We start from the raw sequence: 20866 nt of genomic DNA on the forward strand, positions 1-20866 counted from the left end.
TTTAAACCAGCCTTTTAGGACTTTGGTGTTAACACAGAAAAACCAATGTAGTGCTGCAGAACCACACCCCACGTGGAACTTAGTATGACTTGGGTTTTGCTACTGAATATGAAGAGACATCCTGGTGCCAGGGTGAAAGGTGGTGGTAAGAGATCCAGAAACAAAGTAATGTCCTTGCTCTTTCTATGTGAAATGGTCCAAAGATTACCTGTTGAAGTTTCCAGGAAGGAAGGAAGATCATACATTTCCTTTCCCTGTGCCTCCAAAAGTAACAAATTGGCAGTAAGCTGCTTTTACTTTGTGGGTGTCATAATATATGGAAGTCAGGAATGGTTGTCAGCAGGAGTGCTTGAGGTTTATTTCAGTTATGGCAAGGTGGACTTTCTTCTACCTTGTACCTGCTGAAATAAGTTATCAGTTGACACTGGACTTGCTGACTGTCTTGAGTGTGTATTTCAGGAGCACTGTCTGTTTAACTAGGCAAAAATAAGAAATAAACAGCGTAACTGTTCTTTCCCTCTGCAGAATTGACCGCTGAGGAGAAAGCCATGAAGATTGCCAAAGCTATGCGTAAGCAGTCATCAGAGGTAAAAGAGAAATGGGAGAACCTAAATGCCAGTGCCAGTATCTGGCAGAAGCAAGTGGACAAAGCATTAGAAAAACTGAAAGACCTTCAGTGTGCCATGGATGACCTTGATGCTGATTTGAAGGAGGCTGAAAATGTGAGGAATGGCTGGAAACCTGTAGGAGACTTGCTCATAGATTCATTACCAGATCACATTGAGAAAACAACAGTAAGTGTGGAACTCCTGGAGAATGTTTAGCCTGTGTGTGTGTGTCAGACCTCTCCATTCTAGTCCCTCTAGTCATATTAGATATTTATATACTCTTATGCTGAAATTCTCATGTGCGGTGTAAAGTCTTTAAAGATGGTATCTGAGGTCTCAAATCCCGTGCTGGGACGTATTCACGGTGTTGGCTGGGATTGCATATGCACATAGATCTGTTTGGCCATCATGTATATAACCTTCTTGTCAGGAAAACATTTATAGCATTTTCAATCATACAGAAATACATACATAGTTTTAATTTCTCTTCCTTAACTTCTACAAACTGAACACATCTACTGTCTATTTTTGTTTGTATGGGTGAATATTTGCATTTGCTTTTACTTTAGCCGGGCTTCTCATCAGGATTATTTCAAACTGAAGAACACATTCTACTCTGTAATGTTTTTGTGAGCAAACTAGTTCTTGCTGCCTGGGTTCCAGGCCACCCATGCAGGGCTCAGCATCCCAATGCATGGCTGCTCATGATGAGTAATAGTTGTCCCCTGCTTAACTTCATGGATTGGGTAGAGACCTAGTAATGCAGAGCTCCACAAGAAGGAATATCCTCTGATAATTAGCATTGGCCAGAAGAGGTGACTGGAAACAGTACAGTGCAGTGAATATCATGGATTCCAGGAGAATGTGTGGGTATGCACATGTGGGTAGAGGAGACTGCCATATTCATTCTTAAGTTTAAAAACTGAAAAGCTGTATTTGTGAAGCAGAAGCTTAGTAGTAAGTGCTGAATTTACCCAAAACAGCAAAGCATTAGAAGGGGGGTCGTCTACCTAACCGTCCACGTCTTCAGCATAGGACGCTGGTGTTAGAAGAATGGAAGTCCATGGGCTGCAACCAGGTTTCCGTAGATATTCTCTCTATGTATGCAGAGTCTGTAAATTCACAGGGCTACTTTATTTCACATATCGCAGTGTAAGCATTCTCATTCTCCAAATTATGTTGTTACTTTCAAGGTTAATGGAACTGAAATCTTTAAAACAAAGGCAGTCAAAGCCGAGTTAATATCCAGACTGCTGTTGATTTGAGAAGAGTAATGAATCTCGTCCTGCCTCTCTTATATTTTAATATAGATACTAAAGCAAGAAATAAGATGCTAATGTTGAATAGCTCCTTGTTCTCATGCAAAGAAGTGATTTGTCATATCTTAATGGCTTTTTCCGTAAAGTAGACCAAAGCAGTCTTTCAGATTTTCATTGCTGTGGAAAAACTGTAACATCTGCTGAAGTAATAGGGGCCTACTGGCTGTCCAGAATCTCCGTGTTTCTTTCTTGACAGTATATTCCTTCTGTTCCTTGGCCTGATGAGAGTGATTTTTGAAGGGAGGTAAATAATTGAATTGTCCAAAGAAGATACTTTCTTTACAGTTGTTTTGGGCTTTTTCCATGATGTTTAATCAAGCTGTTTATGGGACTGAACACTTAACTGCTCACAGTGAGAACGACATTTGATGCGTCTTTTTAACTGTAACTAAAACTTGCATCGTTTTTGTCTTAATACTGTATTTAGTTTGATTTGATTCAATAAACCTTTACTTCTTTTTAGTCACTGTAATAGCTTTACTCTCTGGTTCTAATCAGGTAAAACATTGTACTCCTTTTCCTTAGAAGATACATTCCTTCATGCTTTGCTAGTTCAATAATAGTTTTTAAATTGAATTTTTGTCAGCTGCTTAATACTTGGAAACTATAGCTACTGAACACATTTTTCTTTAGAACACTTGGCAGGCTGTATGCTGCTAAAGCTCCTAATACAGCATTGTGTATTTCTTTTTGCAAAGAAAAGCTTTAAAGCCATACGGCACCACAAAAAATAATAAATTTAATTGATTTAGGGGTGCACTTTGCTTATGAGCATTTCAGTAAGTTTCATACTGTTTTTCCCTGAAGGTGGATATAAGTGATACAATAGAATATTGAAGTGAGTGAAGTTTTCTTTGCCTGGGACTGACTTGTGTGCAGTTACTCAGCACAAGCTGCCACACTGGGCAGGTCAGCACCATGTGGAGCTTACAGTGGCTTCTGTGCTGCTCAGATGTGGATTGAACATCAGTGTATGTTTCTTACCCTTTTAGGCTTTTAGAGAAGAAATTGCTCCCATCAACTTAAAAGTTAAAACAGTGAATGATTTGTCCAGCCAGCTGTCTCCGCTTGACCTTTATCCATCTTTAAAGATGTCTCGTCAGCTGGATGATCTTAACATGCGGTGGAAACTTTTACAGGTATTCTTCTGCATATGTGCAGTAGGTGTGTGGGGAGGGATATTTCTCACTCTCCTCTGTTTTCTTAAAAGATGCATTGTTACCATTTGTTCATTACTTCTGTCACTAAGGTGTTATCTGTTGGTACCAATGCAACAAAAGGAGCTGTCTTTTCTTCTGTAGCTTGGCCAAAAGCTTTTCCTTTCAATCTATTTCAGCAGTGTATTCACACAGGAAACTGCATTAAACTCTGGGGAATAGTGGGCACTAATGCTGCATGGTTTTTTGTATGTCTTGTAGCAGTAGGTTTTACTGCATAAATCTGTGTCACCAAAAACTGGTGTAAATATTTCTGTTGTGTTTCCAGCTTGTGTGAAAGCTGTTTTATTTTGTCTTTCAATGTTCAGTTTCTGTAGGAAATGTCACTTAAAGTGACTTAAGTATTAGTAGAGCTATAACAAGATAAAAGCCATAGCAATGTAGCATAAAAAGCAGAAGAGGATATGCTGAGAGAGATTCATATTGCTTAGTTACGATTATTGTGCTTAAATAGTCTAAGAAAGGTAAATCAATGTGCCTGATTACAGCTGAAACTCATACGTAGTTTCACAATGGATGATTTAGGGAAGTTTCTTACATCAGTTAAAAGTTCATTTATCAAATTCTGAATTTTCTCTCTTTTTTGTGTTTGTAGGAAATACTTATCACATCTCTAGTGAGGGTGGTGGGAATGAATTTTCAAAACCTGGGCACCAGTTTCTGGGCCAGTAGTCTTGAATGAGTCACTCCTGAGAGGCCAAGCTGTTATTGTGTCATATCAGACATTTTCTTCCCTAATATTGTTTGGTAGTGGGATTTTTCCTCTTGTTTTGTTTGTGGATTTTTTTGAGGGGTGAGGTGTTGTATTCGTCCTCTCAAATTTGGTTACCCAAGCAACCAAAGTACTGCTGGGTGTGCTACAGCAGTTTAAATTAAACTGAGGGGCATCATGTCAGCCAGTGAAGCAGTATCTTCCAAAATGGTTCTGTGCTGAAAAGGCAGCTGTGAGATCAATGCAATCAGGCTGAGACCTGCTGACTATGGGAATTTGGACAACAGAAGGGTTGGGAGGAGGTCAGGAACTTCAGCAGTTGGCTATAGTCACCATGAAACTACTGTTGTTCGTTATTGATCTACAGTTCTCACACAAGAACACTGCAAGATACGAACATGATTCTCATTAGGCAGATACAAGAAAAAAATGTAGCCTTAAATAGGTGGATGCCAAATAATTGCTGTGACACACAAACAAATTGATTTCACTAAAAGGACTGTAAACAAGTGATTTTCTTCTCATGACCCTAGTGTTGCAAAGTACACGCAATGTAGATTTTGAGTATGTGTGTGTTTATGTGTAGGTGTCTGTAGAGGATCGCCTTAAACAGTTACAGGAGGCACACCGAGATTTTGGACCTGCATCACAGCATTTTCTTTCCAGTAAGTTGCTTGAATTAATAGATACATGTAACATATGATGGCTTTCTCAAACACTGACTGATCTTTACTCCAGGTTTCCCAATGGTTGAGGAAGTTCCTCTTCCGTGATATTATCTACCTCCTTGTTTTTGTAGGGGTGTTTCATCATAATGTCACTGACATTGTGACTACTGTGCTTCCCACTCTATCTTTCTGAGATGGTTGTGCCCTCATTGCTTTATTCTTTGTCCTCTGCTGCAATGCCTGACCAGTGACTGTTCCAGAATCTTTGGATGTTCATGACCACATCTTTTCATCCTTTGCCAGCTCTTTCTTCCATTTCCTTTGCTTCCACACTTGCTAGGATGGCACAAAGGAAGAGCTGCTTGGTTTTTTTTTTTTTTTTTTTTTTTTTAATGAAAGACTTCATGTCATACATTGCTGGAACTTCAAGTGAAGGGCTGGGAAAAGCCAGCATACATCACTTCCTCAGGACCTATCCTTGCATGTTTTAAATAAACATTTAAAAGTATAAGCCTCTAATCTCACATATACTAAGAGAGCAGTTTTGATATAGTTGTTATACATAGATAGGTTGTGCTATCAAGGTCCATGTTGGCTTCCTGATGTTCCAACCTACCTGCCATCATCAGAGCTAATGAGACAGAATTTTAACTCAGTCACCTTTCCAGTTTTTAACTAAGAGCTTCTATAATAAAGATAACATTATTGCAGAAGTTGAGAAGTCAGCATAAAAATGAGCAGCTCTTTCCCAGAGATTCTGAAGTAGTGTATGTCACTGTATAGTTAAACTGTTAATATAATTTAAACCACTAAATAAATCTTGATTTTGTTCTTGACTTATGTGACAACGATGTTCTTATTTTAAATTGACAGTTAGTTTTTCAGTAAACCAGATGCAGTGTATATAAAATATTACAGCTGTTATGCAAACCAGCAATTCCTGGAGCCATTTTGTCCTGTTTTTAAATTGACAGATCAAGCAAACAACTTTAAAAGTTTATGATTTATTTCTTTTTTAAAGCTATATTAGAAATATTGCATACTGTTGCCGCAGTGGTTTTGTAGCTCTTGTGGTCTCAAACTTGTAACATGGACAGTACACCTATGTAATAATTTATTAAAAAGACTACAAATAGAGTGCTACCTTTGGCACTGCTGAAGAATGCCAGATGAACTGTTCAAGAGACTAGTCAGTCTAGTCTGTAAGTAAAACAGGTTAGGAAACAATGTAGAAGTTTCTCAGACTCTAGCTCTCTTATTCTAGTTGAGAATAAGAGAATCAGTGGAAGAGTCCACATGTAAAGCTTGCCAGGAAAGGTTGGCTGGTTTTGTTTGTCTTGGCCCGGATCATTTCCTTGAATTGGTTTACAGCATGCCACAATAAAACACCGCATCCACAAGTCTGGGTGGTGAACTGGTTTTGTTGCTGGTTAAAACATTTATAGAATTATGTCCACAGAGACTACTGCAGTGCCTTATCAGCATTCCTCAGCCGTGTTTAGGGAATATTCTTCAGGCTTAAAGAGACATTCGGTTTATGTTACATACCAAAGTAAAAAAGGGAAAGTTTCCAGGATGCATGTTGGTAGATACCACAAAGAATTACAGCTAAGTAACACAATTTTGGAAAAACAAATAATATGTAGTCATCCATTTAAACCCTTTGTTAAAAACAACCTCTTTCCCCACACCAAGTACAACTAAAGCTTCTTTAAAAAAAACCGAACAGAATAAAACAAACCAAAAAAACCCCAACACAAACCTTTTTTAGAGCTTTAGACAGAGTTAAAGAACTTATACCTACAGCTTTATGTAATGTCTGTAAAATGTAAGTCAGGAACAGTAACTTCAAAAGTAAAATAATAATAAAAAAATGATTAAATCTGGAAAGTTGAGGACTTTATCCTGAAAGGTTGAAAGACTGTGTGTTCTAAATCAAAATTTTCAAACCTTTTTAGCAGCAATAAGTGACTTCTAACTGTGAGGAACAAGGAGAGTAGTAGTCTGAATGAAACAATCTCAAACTCCTAAAACTGAGATTGATTATATATGCATGTCTTGTGCAAATCTCCATTTCCAAAGATGCACTTCTGTCTTAAAGGGCAGGTTTTTTTCTGTGCTTATCTGAGAGCAGCTATTTTCAATTTACCTCACCTACATGTTACTCTTCCTCCAAATACTAACAAGGAACCATAACTTGCCATCACACCGTTTTCAACTGACTAGATCCCAGTTGTCATTTAATCAGGAATTTTTGCTAGCAAGACACCTATTTCTGCCTGTTCATCAGATTCATAGAATGATAGAATAGCCCTCTTTGAAAGGGACTGACCTCAAAAGATCATGTAGTCCAACCTTTCATGGGAAAGGGAGGATAGATGAGATTATCCAGCACCCTGGTTCCAGCCCTGTTAGTCCAGTGATTTCATCTCTGCAGTGGCTAGAAATGTTTCGTTACTAAAAAGACACAGTGCAGCATTTGATACTACTGCTTGACTTCTTGGAACACCAATTGCATGGATTCATGCAGACCATCACAATTAAAGAGCTTCAAAATATTTTTGTAGACCACCAAACAATGTATTAGCCCTCCATACAATGTTCTGCATTATGAGTCTGAGGTAAAGCTGTATTAGTAGGCCACTGCAATCTATGATCGCTCTTTTTGCTGAGCTATTTTTCCCCTCCCTTCATTGGGAGGCAGAATTTGGTTGATTTGCTTTTCAGTGCTTTTGAGATGGAAGGTAAGCACTTTTCAAGTTAATTACTGAGCAGTAAATTTTACACATCCCTAAAACAGATAAAGGTCCATTTATTTTTGCAAAAGGGTTGCTTTTGCTGTCTCCTGCCTTTAGAAATAGTAACTTCTTTTTTCTATAATTAATTTCTTTTCCAAGACTGATGATCCACTACTCTCTGTTATGTTTCTTGTATGCTTTCTAAGATGAATCCATGAACATCCACAGAGCACTGACTCCACATGTTCCCTAACAAACAGCTTATGTCTCCAGTGGCCTGCTCAAAGCCATACCAATATCTGCAGGCCTGCTAGTGAATGCCAAATTGATAACTACTATGTTCAGTTTTTATCAGTGATTTTTTAAAAAAAAAGGTAATTTCATTTTCCAGACTTCCATACAGCAGAGAGCTGGCAATGTTTTACAAAAGTTGTTCCCAAATAAATAGAACATTACTTGTTCCATAATCATTAGTAATTTAATTGATTGCATTGTTTAGTTCATTTTTATGTCAGTGCAGAATATCTATATCTGTCATAGCAAATAAATTGTATTTAAGCAAATTCTTACTTAGCTGATATAATTAATGTACTAGAACAGGAGCCACCATAGATATCAAATTGCAACACTAGAGAATGAAACTTCAAAGCTGATGGCCACCTTCACCGATTTGGTTGATTTTGCCTTTTCTTTTTCAGATTTATGAAGGCTTAAGGATTATTTTTTAGGTAGCTATGTCTATTTGAGCATTTAGCCTTTACTATGTTTTTTCTTTACCTACCTCTTTATTGCAATTGCTATCTTCTTCTTCAAATAGAGATGGAATTTTCTCTATTTTTTTCCAGTAAAGAATGTGGTTTACTTTATTCCTGTAATTTCCCAAATATTCTTCCCAGTTAATCTGTCTTTCAGTACATGAATATTTCTTAAATTATAAACCATGAAATTTTGTGTGCTTTAGGAAGTGGTCACAGCCATGAAACCCCTAGGGGAACAGCCAGCTGGTAGCAGAGCAAGACCCACCTCTGTCTGTAGCTGCAACAGCCTATGGGGCTTACACAGCATGTAAGCCTTCACTGCAGTTTTGAGAGGTCTTAAGGGAAGAGGAGAGTGGATTTTTTTTTTGAGTGGATTTTTTTTTTTCCCAGAGGGATGGATCCCAAAGTAGGCCATGCTTGCAGAAAATTACATTAATCGAGAGTTTAATTACTTGAGATCCAGTGTGGATCAAAGCAGTGTCTCATTTTTCTAAGGTTCCAAACAGAGGCATCAGGACCCAAGAGCACGCACTCTGTGTTGGAAGCACTGACAAATGTGTGCAATGTGAATTCATCTCATTGTGATGATTGCTTAGTCCTACCTGTTCTTTCAATCTTGCTTCTGCAGAGAATCTAGTGCAAAGAGTTTTTTCAATGCTAAAACCCTAATTACCCAGGCACTAGTCTGATATTTTCTGATATGTATACCTATGGTTTTTCAGTAAATAGCTATTTTTAAATTGAACACCAGCAGTCCTGTTGGCCTGAACACTTTTTACCTTTTGTCCCCTGGAATGTTTAGATCAGCAGAGTTGTAGTGTCATGCATGACTTCATGCCTTTTTTGACTCAGTGTACAGAAGGCTTCCTGATACTGTGGATGATACCTGATTTGCATAAATTCTGCAAAGATTACAGATTAATTCATTTTTTCTTGGCCATACAGTGCTAATATTAATTTGAGTTGCAAATAGGAAGTAAGGGTTGTAACTAATAAAAATAAGGTTGATGTTTCTTCTTCTTGTTCTGTTGTAGAACATTATTTATAGTAGTGAAATCATTTATTTTAAAAGCATAAACTGATAATAATCCTACAGAGGTAGGAAAACAAGTGTCTGCAGTTTCTGTAAATGGGTAGCTTGCATGCTCAGAATTTATCATCCTCCTTTGAAGTAGAGTAATCACATTTGTTTTATTTCCAGCATGGCATCAAATAGATGTCTGTAATCATCCTGATAGATTGCCATAATTTTCTTCTGCTGCTTTTCTAATTACTGCAAATAGCCTGGGAAATTTTAATTGTTTCCATTTGATTTATTATAACCATATTAATTGTAAAATAAATAAAAGAGAGATTTCTTAATATGACAGGTGCTTTCTAATAACAACCTTCTCTTTATTTCCTCAGCCTCAGTACAGTTTCCATGGCAGAGATCTGTTTCACATAACAAAGTGCCCTATTATATCAAGTAAGTTTGCCTTGATTCTTTTTTCTTAAGCATAACAGAGGGTCCTATCAGCGTAACTTAGCAGAAAAACATAGGTATTAAGTAGTTGCTAGAAATGATATCAAGAGTTTCTCTACGTAGAGTTACACTGCCTATACTATAAAGTCATGTTTATTGCTTTGCATGCTGTTAACTTAGAAATATGTAAAAAGAAGTAAATGACAAACCCTGATTAAAAACCTCGCTCAGACAAGAAACAGCAGAGCCACTCCAGTGTAATACATTGTCAGTGTTCAAACTGAACTTGTTCTTATGTGTGTGGCTCAGAGTATAAACTGTAGAGGGAAAAAAACCTGAATAAATAATGTATTTAAAATTACAAAGTTTATAACCTAGAGCAGAACAGTGGTGACTAATATTTATTGAGCCCATTCATCATTTTGTGCAAAATTCTTTTGGCAATAGACATGCCTTGTCTGTCCTTTTGTCATCATCTTTACTTGATGGAAGTTTTTATAGTGCTTGATATTAAGGTAAATTTTACAAATACCTTGATTACCAAAAGGAATGATTAAGATATTTATTTCTAAAATAATGGGGAATACCTAAGTTACAGAGCTGTAGAGATCTCAAGGTGTTCTACTCAGAGCAATCCCTAACTTTGCTTTTCATACTCTACCAGTGTTTATTTTGTTTGCCAGTACTTTTAAGGTCAAAGATTGCAACTTTGAGAGGAAGATAGGTCTTTGCCAGAGAGGTAAATGGAATTTTAAGAAGGTACTGTGTATGAGTGAGACCCAGAGTACTTCATTTTAGGCTGAAGGAAATCTGTGTTAAAACGTTACCAGTTTGGTTTAAGAAAAGGGTAGGGTTTTTAAGTCTGTAGGATGACTATGAATTGGACCTGAAGATAGTTCATTTTAAAAGAATGTGAGGCTTTTTTTACTATTGCGTATTGCTTGTAACTCTGTGAGCCACATTTTGTGCTTCAAACAATTTACGAGTACTTGAGAGCTTTGAAAAGCAGGTAGCAATAAATCTATGTCGATCAAAGCTGTTAGCATTCTTGAGATGTGACAGTTGTTTTTAAACTGTCATATGAAGATTAATTTCTTTAAAGGGTCTGAGTAGGTAACCAGAAAAAGCAAAAACCTGCTTTGAACATCCTTGAATTCTCTATAAAAGCATTTGTGCTTCTGCTCAAAAGTTTTGCAAGGGGCAGTGAGAACTGTGACACGCTGGAGAAGAGGTTCCTGCCTCCCTCCCAAGTGGAAGAGGAGAGGGCAGAAGTTGGATGTGGAGGCGTACTCACTGCTCAGACTCAGGCAGAAGTGCTGTTAAAATGATCATACCTGCAGCAGTAATTCAAGGAAAATGCCTAAGTGGCAAACTTCAGAAAGCAAGAGGAAAACTACCCTAAACCTGTCATTTTTTCTTGTGATTATGTCCTTAGTGGGTGTTGAAAGATTCATGTTCCTGTTCTACCTTATCAGAGTCAATAGCTGGATCTGGGGACATGAGTGGGCCTCAGAGTGTTCTGTGGAGCTCGCCAGTACATTCAGGGTTAGGAACAGATGGAACAAGCTAAGATATACCTTCTGATCTGTGCTGAGCAAGGCAAAGATTTTAAACTTGAATATTTCATATGCATATTTTTGTTTTTCTTATCTAATACATTCTTCTAAGTTTCTGAGGATCTCTCTTACCGTACTTCAGCCAAAGTTCAGTTTTTGGGAAATCTTTTTTTTTTTTTTTCATTTTTTTCATTGCTGGTTCAGAAGAAAGTCTTTCCAGTATGTGCACTAGGTGCAATCTTTCACCAGTTGGTGGCAAAGCATCCCCTGGTACAGTGGCCTTGCTCTCATAGTAGTGTGTTGGCAGCCCTAGAGCTAGACTGTGGAATGAAGCCAGCTGGGGCTCAGAAACAAACCCCAACATCTCTTAGAAATTGTTTTTAGTGGTCTTGCACAGAAAGTTTAATAAGGGGGCAGAAGTGTAGGGCAAGTTCTTTGAGGGTTGAGGTCTTTATAGTATCAGGGACCACTGTTTTATATTCAGGATGGCTTTAATGAAGTCAACAGAATTAACTACTGCATCTCAAATAAGACTTTTCCAGTAATCTTACCCTACTTTCAACATGATATATGCTGCTGAAGCAATGTCTTGATTCTTGTGTCTTGAAAAAAAATGATGGTACATGTAACTGGTAGGATTTTATTTTGAAAAGCTTGAGGATTTCAGAAGCTTCACAGTCTGGAAAGCAGACTGACCTTGGCAGTTTCCTACATTTTTTATTTCTTACTGATCTAAACTTCATTGTTTTCAGCAGCATCTAGATAAATCAGAGAATTGTGGAAGATAAAGCAGGAAATAGCTTCATTTGCTTTGTTATGATCAGGCTGGAGAGTACTCTTGGCTTTAAATACCCTTTTAAATCTTTGTCTGTTACTTAATTCCAGACACAGTTTAAAGAAGAGAGAAAAACAATACTGACAAGAAAAACTTGCTTGTTTGGAATGATTACATGAGTAAGACAATTCAAGAGAACAGTCAATAAGATTTAATGGTGGTTTTTATATAGAAAGAAAAGCTAGGAAAGAGGGAGAAACTGACTTAATTTTCTCTTTTTTTTTAATTATACTAACGTCTTTCAATGAGTTGCCTTTGATATAAAAAACAGCATGATTAGAAGGAACAGTTGCAGTAAGTCTCAAAACTTTTATCATTTGAGAGCAACTGACTGTATTTGCAGGAAGACTTCTATGTTCAGAGGGAAGATTTAAGATACCAGTTGTTCATTTTATGGTATAGCAGAACACGAATAATAAAAGTATTATCCAATGATTGGTGGCTGAAAAATGAGAAGTTTTAAAATTAATTCTGAAACATAAATGCTAATCGAAATCAGGTTACTTAAATTCTGAATAAGATCACTTTTTTTTAGGTAACCATGAATTCATACCTTTACTTCATTTTGATAGCTTTTTGTAAATGTCCTTGAATGTAAAATATTCAGAAAGTGACATAGCTGCAGATGATGATGATGTGCCTCTGTTAAGATGAGTATTTGGGAAAAATAAGAGAAAGAACCAACTGCACTCTGCAACTTTATTGCACACAGAATGTAGTTTAAAAAAAACTAGGGAACTGCACCTAAGAAGGCAGGAGAAATTACTTTAGGTAGCACTTAATCTGTAAGGAGAATGTCAAAATGATGCAACATGTCTGTATTTTCAGATAAGAAGCACTTTGGTTCCTGACACCAGAGGTGGCTTGTGTTTACATGAGTAGAGAGAAGTGGCTCAGTGGAAGGTCTTTGGTGTGGTGGCTTTGGAGTCCAGTTGGCTCTTTCCACCCCTTTTGCTAACAGTTGGCACATCTGCCCTTTCTGGGATTGTATTTAATCAGGTAATGAAGCATAGGAAAGATCAAAAAGCCAGGGTACAACCTCCTCTGCCCTATAAATTCAGGCAGAGGCAGTCTGGCTTGGAGCATTTTGGAAAGGATCAACTATCCTGCTTAGCTGGAAGAAGGATTTTGGCCCAGGTTTATCAAGGTGTGTGTCTCCTGGGCTGTGGTAGATATTTGATAGAACTGAACTTACACACATAATTTACCCTGTCACTTTTCTTCTCTTGAATTATCTTACTGTCTAAGTCAGATTTGTGAAATGTTGCTGCCTCTGTTGATGTGATTTTATTTAATCCTTTTTGCGTCCTGTTTGATTTTTTTTCTTAATGCCAATTATAGAATATTTTATATTTTTGTAGTCTGTGTCTTCTCTGTCGCAGTAAAATTCAATGAAAACCTTAATCTGTAAAATCCTGGGACTGCTAAAAAAAAAAAACATAGTCTTTCATACTTTTTAAATTGAACTAATGAGCATATGGAGGGGAATAAAACACAGAAGGTACAGTATTTATCAGTGCACTTTAGGTGATAAGAGTGTGAGGTTTGGACAAAAGGTTTGGCAAACTTGCTATTGAATACGTTTTTCATAGGTTGGTTTGTAAAGGTTTGAGATTCAATAGGGAAAAATTTCTGTTGTTGTTTGTTTATAACTATATAAGACATCCTTGGCCTCCGTAACAGTAAATGAAAGAAATAAAGCCTTTATTACGTAGCATTTAAATAAAAATATTCTAAAGAGAAACAGAATAATAAATGAAACACTATGATCATTAAGTATCCATGAGAGAAACATGATGAATGTGCAGAAAGCATAATTTCCCTAGTATTTCTCACTTTTTCTTTTAAGTATAATTTAAGTGTACTTCAGCCATGTACCTTTCAATGGTATAAATTATTAGATATTTGTGTTGTGCAGAAGAAACAAAAGGGTAATACAGAAGAGGTCACAGTGAGTTTAATCTCATGCAGGACATTACATAGGGAGAGCAATTTCTTGTTGCAACCATTAAATTGATCGATATCAAACGCCATAGTTGCCCTGGTTACTTTTCTGTAATCCTGCAAAGTGGCTGGCATCACCAGCGTCTTAGAAATCCTATTTTATCACCTCCTATATCGTGTTCAGCTTTGTGGGAGACTGGAATAAAATATTTTCTGCATCTCCATGTTTTTAAGACTCCTCAGAAAGTCTTTCCTGATGTTTGGTTTATGCCTGTGTGGGGAAGAGGGAGAGAACTAATGGAACAGAGGAAAAAAACTCTTTTTCTTATTCTAGTTATATCCGTAATCTCATTCTTGTAAGTATTAGGTGTTTCCCTTAGAAGGGAAAACAAAATCTAATTTACAGAGGAGGTAATACAGGTTTGAGGGTTTGAGAGTTTCTTCAATTACCAGTTCCTGTGCTAGTCTTTGTTTTCAATTAAAGAAATGCAGTAGCACATTTTTCTGAAGTTATTTCAAAATATCTGCATATAAATTGTTCTAGCAATCTCTAAGGTGCAATTCCCTTGTGATGCATTATGCCAACTCTTTTCACCACAAAACAGTATTTTCTAATGGGCTTAAAAAAAAAAAAAGAAGAAGAAAATATGCAGTATCTAGACAAAACACCATGACATAAAGTGGGGATGTTATGCCATTCGAAATTTGGCAAGGGTAGCAAAGTCAGAGTTCTGAGTGCTGTCAATTCATTAGTGATCAGTAAAGATTCTGATTTTGGGTAATATTTTGTGCAGATGACTACAGGAATAGAAAGGTACTTAATATCATGCCAGAGTGCTGTTTTTTGTGGTGTTCACCTGTGATTATCAACAGAGGCCTTGTCCACAATAAGAAATGATAAAAAAGACCCACAAATCTGTCTCTAGTTTTCTTTCTTGTACAAAAAAGCTGAAATAGAGCAAATGGATTTTTTTTCACAACTCCATGGGCATCTTGAAACACCTGGAGATGTAGAACTCAATCCATTCATTTCAACAGGACTGTTCTTTCATTTCTAAAGAGAATAAATTAAATTACATGTTAACTGTTTCTTAGCTTTTTATTTACAATTGGGAAGTGTTTTTAAAATGGATTATCTTTGCCAATTATAATTAGAAAGATGCCAGCAAACATAATGGCTAAGAAACAGATTGTAAGGGCAAATGTTTGTCTATGCTTTAGAGCACTTCATTAACATGTGGGGGGTTTGTAGTTTGGAGTATTTGATGGTTATCATGTTTTTTAGTTAGTGGAATTTACACAAATGCATTTAGACTTTTTGAATTACACTGCTTTGTCAGGTAATATGTTCATGGATGCATGTTTTGCTGTGTGGCTCATATTGGGTCCATAAGTTTGGCAGAAGAGATTTAGAAGACTCTTGCTCTGAATAACTCATTCTTTTGGCAGTAACAAAAAAACCCCTGCTTCTCAGTGAAATGCTTTTAATTCTTCCCTGACTAAACCACGAGGAAAGATGTAATATGTTCTTGCCACTTGGGTTACTGCCCTGTAGAGGAGCTCACTTCTGTAATAGCAGAAATCCCTCCTTATGCCACCCACTGAACAGAATGAAATCTAGTAACCGGGGCTCCAGTACACCTTGAAAAATTTTTTTTTTGTGCCATCTACAAGTGAAATGAATCATGAGTCCTATTGTTGTTCACCTTCAATCAAAGTTAATAATCACCTCACTCTATGAGTAGTTCTTGACATTAGCAGGGTACTTGCAAGAGAAGGTGCTCCTTGGCACAGTCATCATTGTGACCGGGGACAGAAGTGCCATGGTAGTTGTAACAGAGAGGGAAGACTCTGCGGGTTTCTCTGCTCTTGGTTAAGTGCTTGTTTTGGATTTTTTTGGTTCAGTGAGATGACTTTTTTACAGTTCTTATTAAAATTACATTCCTGGGGTTTTTGCCATGGCTCTGTCCAGAGTAGTCTGGCTTTGGTGCCTAAATGAAACCTACCCATGGAATATATTTAATGGTGGTAGCAGCACTGCCCATGACAGTGAAGCTGCTGCCTCCCGTGACCTGAACAGACTGTTGAGCTGGTGATGCATTCACTCTGAGCCCATTCCTCTTCTCTGTGGGATCCTCGTACAGAATTGCTTGACTGTTACCAATGGTTTCTTGCTAGGTGTTTTGGGATTAGGCTGGCACAGTCATGTTCACCCTCTGTAGTCACTTAGCAGCTGTCAGGTAGTACTGACTTCAAGGTAATTATGGAAGGGATTCTCTCTCACCTTTTTTCAGTTTCACCAGATGATGTTCACTTGGCCTCCTTTGTCATGTTCTCAAATTCTGTGTGCAATAGAAAGAAACTGAGTGATAAGTTTTAAAAACCCATTGGTCTTTATGCAATCTGGCACAAATGTATTAATTTTGCAAATAAAAGAGAAACATAAAAATGTTTTATGGTCATTATTTTATTAGGCATAAATTTCATGTTTTGTGTTTTTCTGTAAAGAGAAAACTGCACTAAATGGAGAAACAAGATTACAGTGCAGGATACAGAGCTTTTTGATATCTCATTCACTTTTTCTGCTTCCTGTAAAGTAAACACAAAATTTTTAAAAAGTGGGGTTTTTTTGGTATGGCATGTTGTCACTATTAAAGTGATTTTAGATACAACTGTAGTGAAACTCTGTATTTAAAGTATGCAATTTCAATAATGAAACCGTTGTTTGTTCTTAATTCTTGGAAACTTGATTAAAGGGATAAAGTTTGAATAGTAAAATCAGTTCTTATGCATTGCATATGGGTTTATAAATTACTTAGAAGCTGGAATCTAAATTGCAATTAACTATACCCACATCCTAATCAAGGACTTAACTATTTTTTCTTCTATTTTTAAAAAATAATTTAAAAAAAAAAAGGAAAGGTCTCTGGACCTAGCTAAATAACCTTTGCACTCCTGCTGCACCTCTCAGGAATATCCTTACAGCCCCCCACTAGTCAGAAATATATTTGTTCATGAAACCGTATTTCTAATGCCAGAAAATAGGGAAATAAAAGCTGCGATTCAACGAAGTCCCTATAATCACGGCTAGTTTTGACATCATAGTTTGTAAGGCAGTTAGCAGGACTTAGCTAAATTGCATGTAGTTTACATGCAGTGTTTGCATTAATATTTCAACATTTAAAATAGAGGGAAATGTATTTCTATGTATACCTGTATGTACAGCTTCTCTCACAGTACTGCCACCTACCTTTATTTTTAACACAGAAGTTTGACGGTGTTTTCATTAAGGCTTTATTTTTCTCAGAATATCCTAAGAAATCCTTTTCACCTATGATCCTGATGGTAAAATCACTTGTTTTGGGGTTTGTTATTTTGTTTTGGGGCATGACTTTTGGAGGTGGCTTCTTAGGGAAGTTGAGTTAAAGCAGTGTCCTTAAAACAAGCTTTATTAAACTGATCACATGTTGTATCCATTTCTGTGGGCAGTTGTGATAGGTTTAGTCAACAATTCTAAATGAGCAGCATGATATTTGTGGCATCCTCTTAACATGATAGTGCAGACATTTGGCAACTTCAGGAGTAGCTTTGAGATTATTAAATAAGCTGAGCAGTATGAACCATTATATTGTATTTTCTCTTCCTATTTACTTCAGTATTTACTGAGGCTGTACGTATTCTTTTTTCCAATATACTGTAGTCTTTTGACACCAGGGTGAAAATGCTGGACAGTCACCTGCCTTTACCATGGCAAAGCATAAAATCTATATATATTCTTTCTTGTTGCTGGCTCCATGATGATTTATTGGTGTGCCTTTTCCAGGAAAAGCTACTTGTTTTTGAAATCACTTTTCTGGATAAGAATAGCGATGTTTTAGAAGTCTTTCTAAAAAGTGCAAACCCACTGATTTACTGGTGTGCATTAACTTTGGTGCTCAGCATTACCAGAGCCTCGACCACCTTATTGGAAATTTGAAATGTGAATGCAATTCATATGACAATGATATCAAAATGAAATCAAATAAAAGCTTCTATTCAGCAAAATATGTTTTGATGTAAACATGTATTTTAGTGTTTTCTTCTGAATTGAGGAGAGTTTACTGTAGTATTTTGGATTCAACCAAGGTCTGATGGAATTGTTTTGATTATTGTATATAGCTCTCTTATTTAAATATAGTCATGTGCAGGGCTTCTTCTTCCTTTCAGTCAGCTACTAGGCAGTAATCACGAAGAGGGAAAAGATGATTTGTACCTACTCTATTAATAGGAAGTACATATTTTGCCTATGATCTTCCATGAAAAACACCCTACAAAGTTGTGATGGTGCCAGATAGGCAAATGAGATCCATGGCAGAGTATGAAGCATGATGATGGGGAGAAGCTCTCTCTAAATACCTAGACTAGACTCAAAGCTGGAAGGGTTATCCTGGTGTATGGACTGTAAAATGAGGATCACGTCCCATGTACAGAGATCATGCACTTTTCCAGTGGTGTATGTTTGAGGCTGATGCATACACAAAAGGGTCCTCAGCACTTACTTTGTTAGGAGCTTGCCTTCCCTTATGGTATGTGTCCTCTCTCTGCAGTTTGTCGGAGCAAGGACTTTCTATCCAATTTTTTGTACCACCTAGCATAAAAGGGTTTATTCTTGGTTGGTTTCTCAATTAAAAAATAAACAATGATGATAAATTACTGTGCACCTACTGAGGTACAGCCATTTATGTATAGCAAATGATGATACAGTTCACTACGTTTAATGCCAAAATGGCATTTAAAGTCATTATTTATAACCAAGTATTCATCTATGTTGGAAAAAAAAATAGGTACACTTACAGTTTTTAAGTTGAAACAAAGGTGAAATACTTAGTCTTCTCTGATCGTTACTGTTAAATTTGCTAACGTAGCATAATTTCATTTTCATTAACTTTTAAGGGGAATCCTATGATCCTTTTAACAAGACTTCTCTGAGTAATTACCTTGCAAATCTAATTCAAATGTAAATACTTTGTGAGATAATGTGCAATCATTACAGCAGTTAATATTGATAAATACAAGTAAAGCGTGGCTTGTAGAAGGGAATTGGAGATTTCAGTGGACCTGACATATTTTGACCTCTATGGCTGCCTGCTTGAAACCCTGATAAACTGAAACAACAACACTAAACAGTAGGTTAAGGGATGAAGCCTATTGAATCTCTGTTCTGTGAACAGCGGTGTAGAGCACACCCCCTAAATCAACATATTTATTGATTGGTTGTGTGAACAGTGATCAGGGTTCCCACTGGACTCCATGTTCTTGAAGGTCCTTTCCAACCTAAAAGATCATGTTACATGTTAAATAAATGTTACAGGTAAAGCTTAAAGTCATTCTTTGTGTTCTGATACGTGTGCTCAGATATGCAAGGAAGATTGAAATAAAATCTCAATACTTTAAAAATTGTTTTTGTAACAGTATTTATTGTTTTACAGCACAGGAAATTTTTTTATTTTACCTTATTAGTGTACCTCTTAGCTGCAGGGTCGGAGTCCAGCTGTTACCATAACACTTAGAATCAAAAGTAAATGTTGTTAAATAGGGATCAGCTATTGTCTGACTAATGTTGTGATTATAAAATCAAGGATCTGGGTGGTACAGATCATGTATTTTAATTAGAGCTGCGGGATTTCTTGCACTTAAATGCAGAAAATCAGAATATCTTTAAGATTTTATTCGTTGGAAGTGCATATGTGTATTTCCTGAAACTTTGATTACTTTGTTCCTTTGTAGTCATGAGACACAGACAACTTGTTGGGATCATCCAAAAATGACTGATCTCTTCCAGTCCTTAGGTGAGTGCATTCATTAAAACATTGTGATTTTTATTCCATGAGTAAAAGCTGCATTTGGATACTGACCATGCTTGAGTTCCCATGAACTGAGTATAACAGCATTTCACACTTTGTGATGAGACACACCTTGCCCAAAACCTACTGCCTTGGTCATGCCATGTATTGTCTTTTGGTAATGCTAATTCTGAACCATATGCTCTGACTGTATGCTTTAATGCAGTACCTTTTTTTTTCTTTTAACTTCACAAGGAATTGTCCAGTGATACAGGCTCTCTGCATGTTTAAACCAGGGTGCTGGTCTGCAAGGAACTAATTTTGGTAATAATTAGAGCAGCTACCTTCTCAGTAAAAGATAAACTGTATTATGAACTGTTCAACTAGTTCAACATGCCCTGATAGCATCAACGTTTACTGTGAAATCTCCCGTTCTAAGGAGAGGAAGGGTAAAAATGCTGTTAAGTGAGGAAAAAATGTTACTGTACCAATCCGTTTCTATAACAGAGTTTACAGCTATGTGACTATAAAGCCCGGTTTACAAAGTCATTTAAGTCAATTATAGCTTAAACCATTTTTTTCTGTTAATGTGACATTTGCTGGCCTGTGTTTCCTGTTATCTGATGGAGTTAAAAATTATTTGCGAAACTTACTGTATTTGAGTAATTGTCTGGAAACTACATACCAGTGCATTATATGTATGTGAAACTCTCCTGTATGTATATGTATTACATGTGCCAAATAGTGCCAGCATTTCTGCAGGGCCACTCTCTTTAAGGTCCTGGACTGTCAGAATCAGGAGGCTTTCCCTAAAGGTGGATTGGGTTGAGGTCCCAACTTGTCAGGTCTTTTAATTTGTTCTGATACATTCTATTAATTCATTGCAGAGAAGGGATATCAGACTTTTTCCAAAATATGAAGATTTATACATAAAGGAAAGTTATGGGCTCTATTTTTAGGGCTGCTCATGTTTCTGTTCTGCTGTTTCAGCCGACTTGAACAACGTGCGCTTCTCTGCCTACCGCACGGCCATCAAAATCCGGAGACTGCAGAAAGCACTGTGCTGTGAGTTGGGCCTTTGAGGCAAATTGTTTCTCTACAGTATTTGGGGAAGGGAGGGTCAGCTTCAGTCTAACAACATTAACAGTGGACCAGAGTCATCCTTGACACACTGTCAACCAGCAAAATGGCAAGAAGAATTGCTAACAGTAGTTGTCATTATTG

The 20866-nt window shown here is 36.9% G+C and overlaps 1 protein-coding gene across 6 annotated transcripts in view; it reads left to right on the top strand.

Annotated features, from left to right (window-relative positions):
• UTRN (utrophin) overlaps nt 1-20866 on the top strand; it is a 356686-nt gene that overhangs the window by 276014 nt on the left and 59806 nt on the right. For all 6 annotated transcript variants that reach the window (XM_032102122.1, XM_032102120.1, XM_032102124.1 and 3 more), the window contains 6 exons: nt 526-794; nt 2920-3066; nt 4443-4521; nt 9428-9488; nt 19587-19648; nt 20633-20707. In XM_032102122.1, the coding sequence (XP_031958013.1) occupies nt 526-794; nt 2920-3066; nt 4443-4521; nt 9428-9488; nt 19587-19648; nt 20633-20707 (693 nt within the window). The remainder of the gene's footprint in view (nt 1-525; nt 795-2919; nt 3067-4442; nt 4522-9427; nt 9489-19586; nt 19649-20632; nt 20708-20866) is intronic.

The sequence above is a fragment of the Corvus moneduloides genome, chromosome 3, assembly GCF_009650955.1.
Source record: "Corvus moneduloides isolate bCorMon1 chromosome 3, bCorMon1.pri, whole genome shotgun sequence".
Lineage (NCBI taxonomy): Eukaryota > Metazoa > Chordata > Aves > Passeriformes > Corvidae > Corvus > Corvus moneduloides.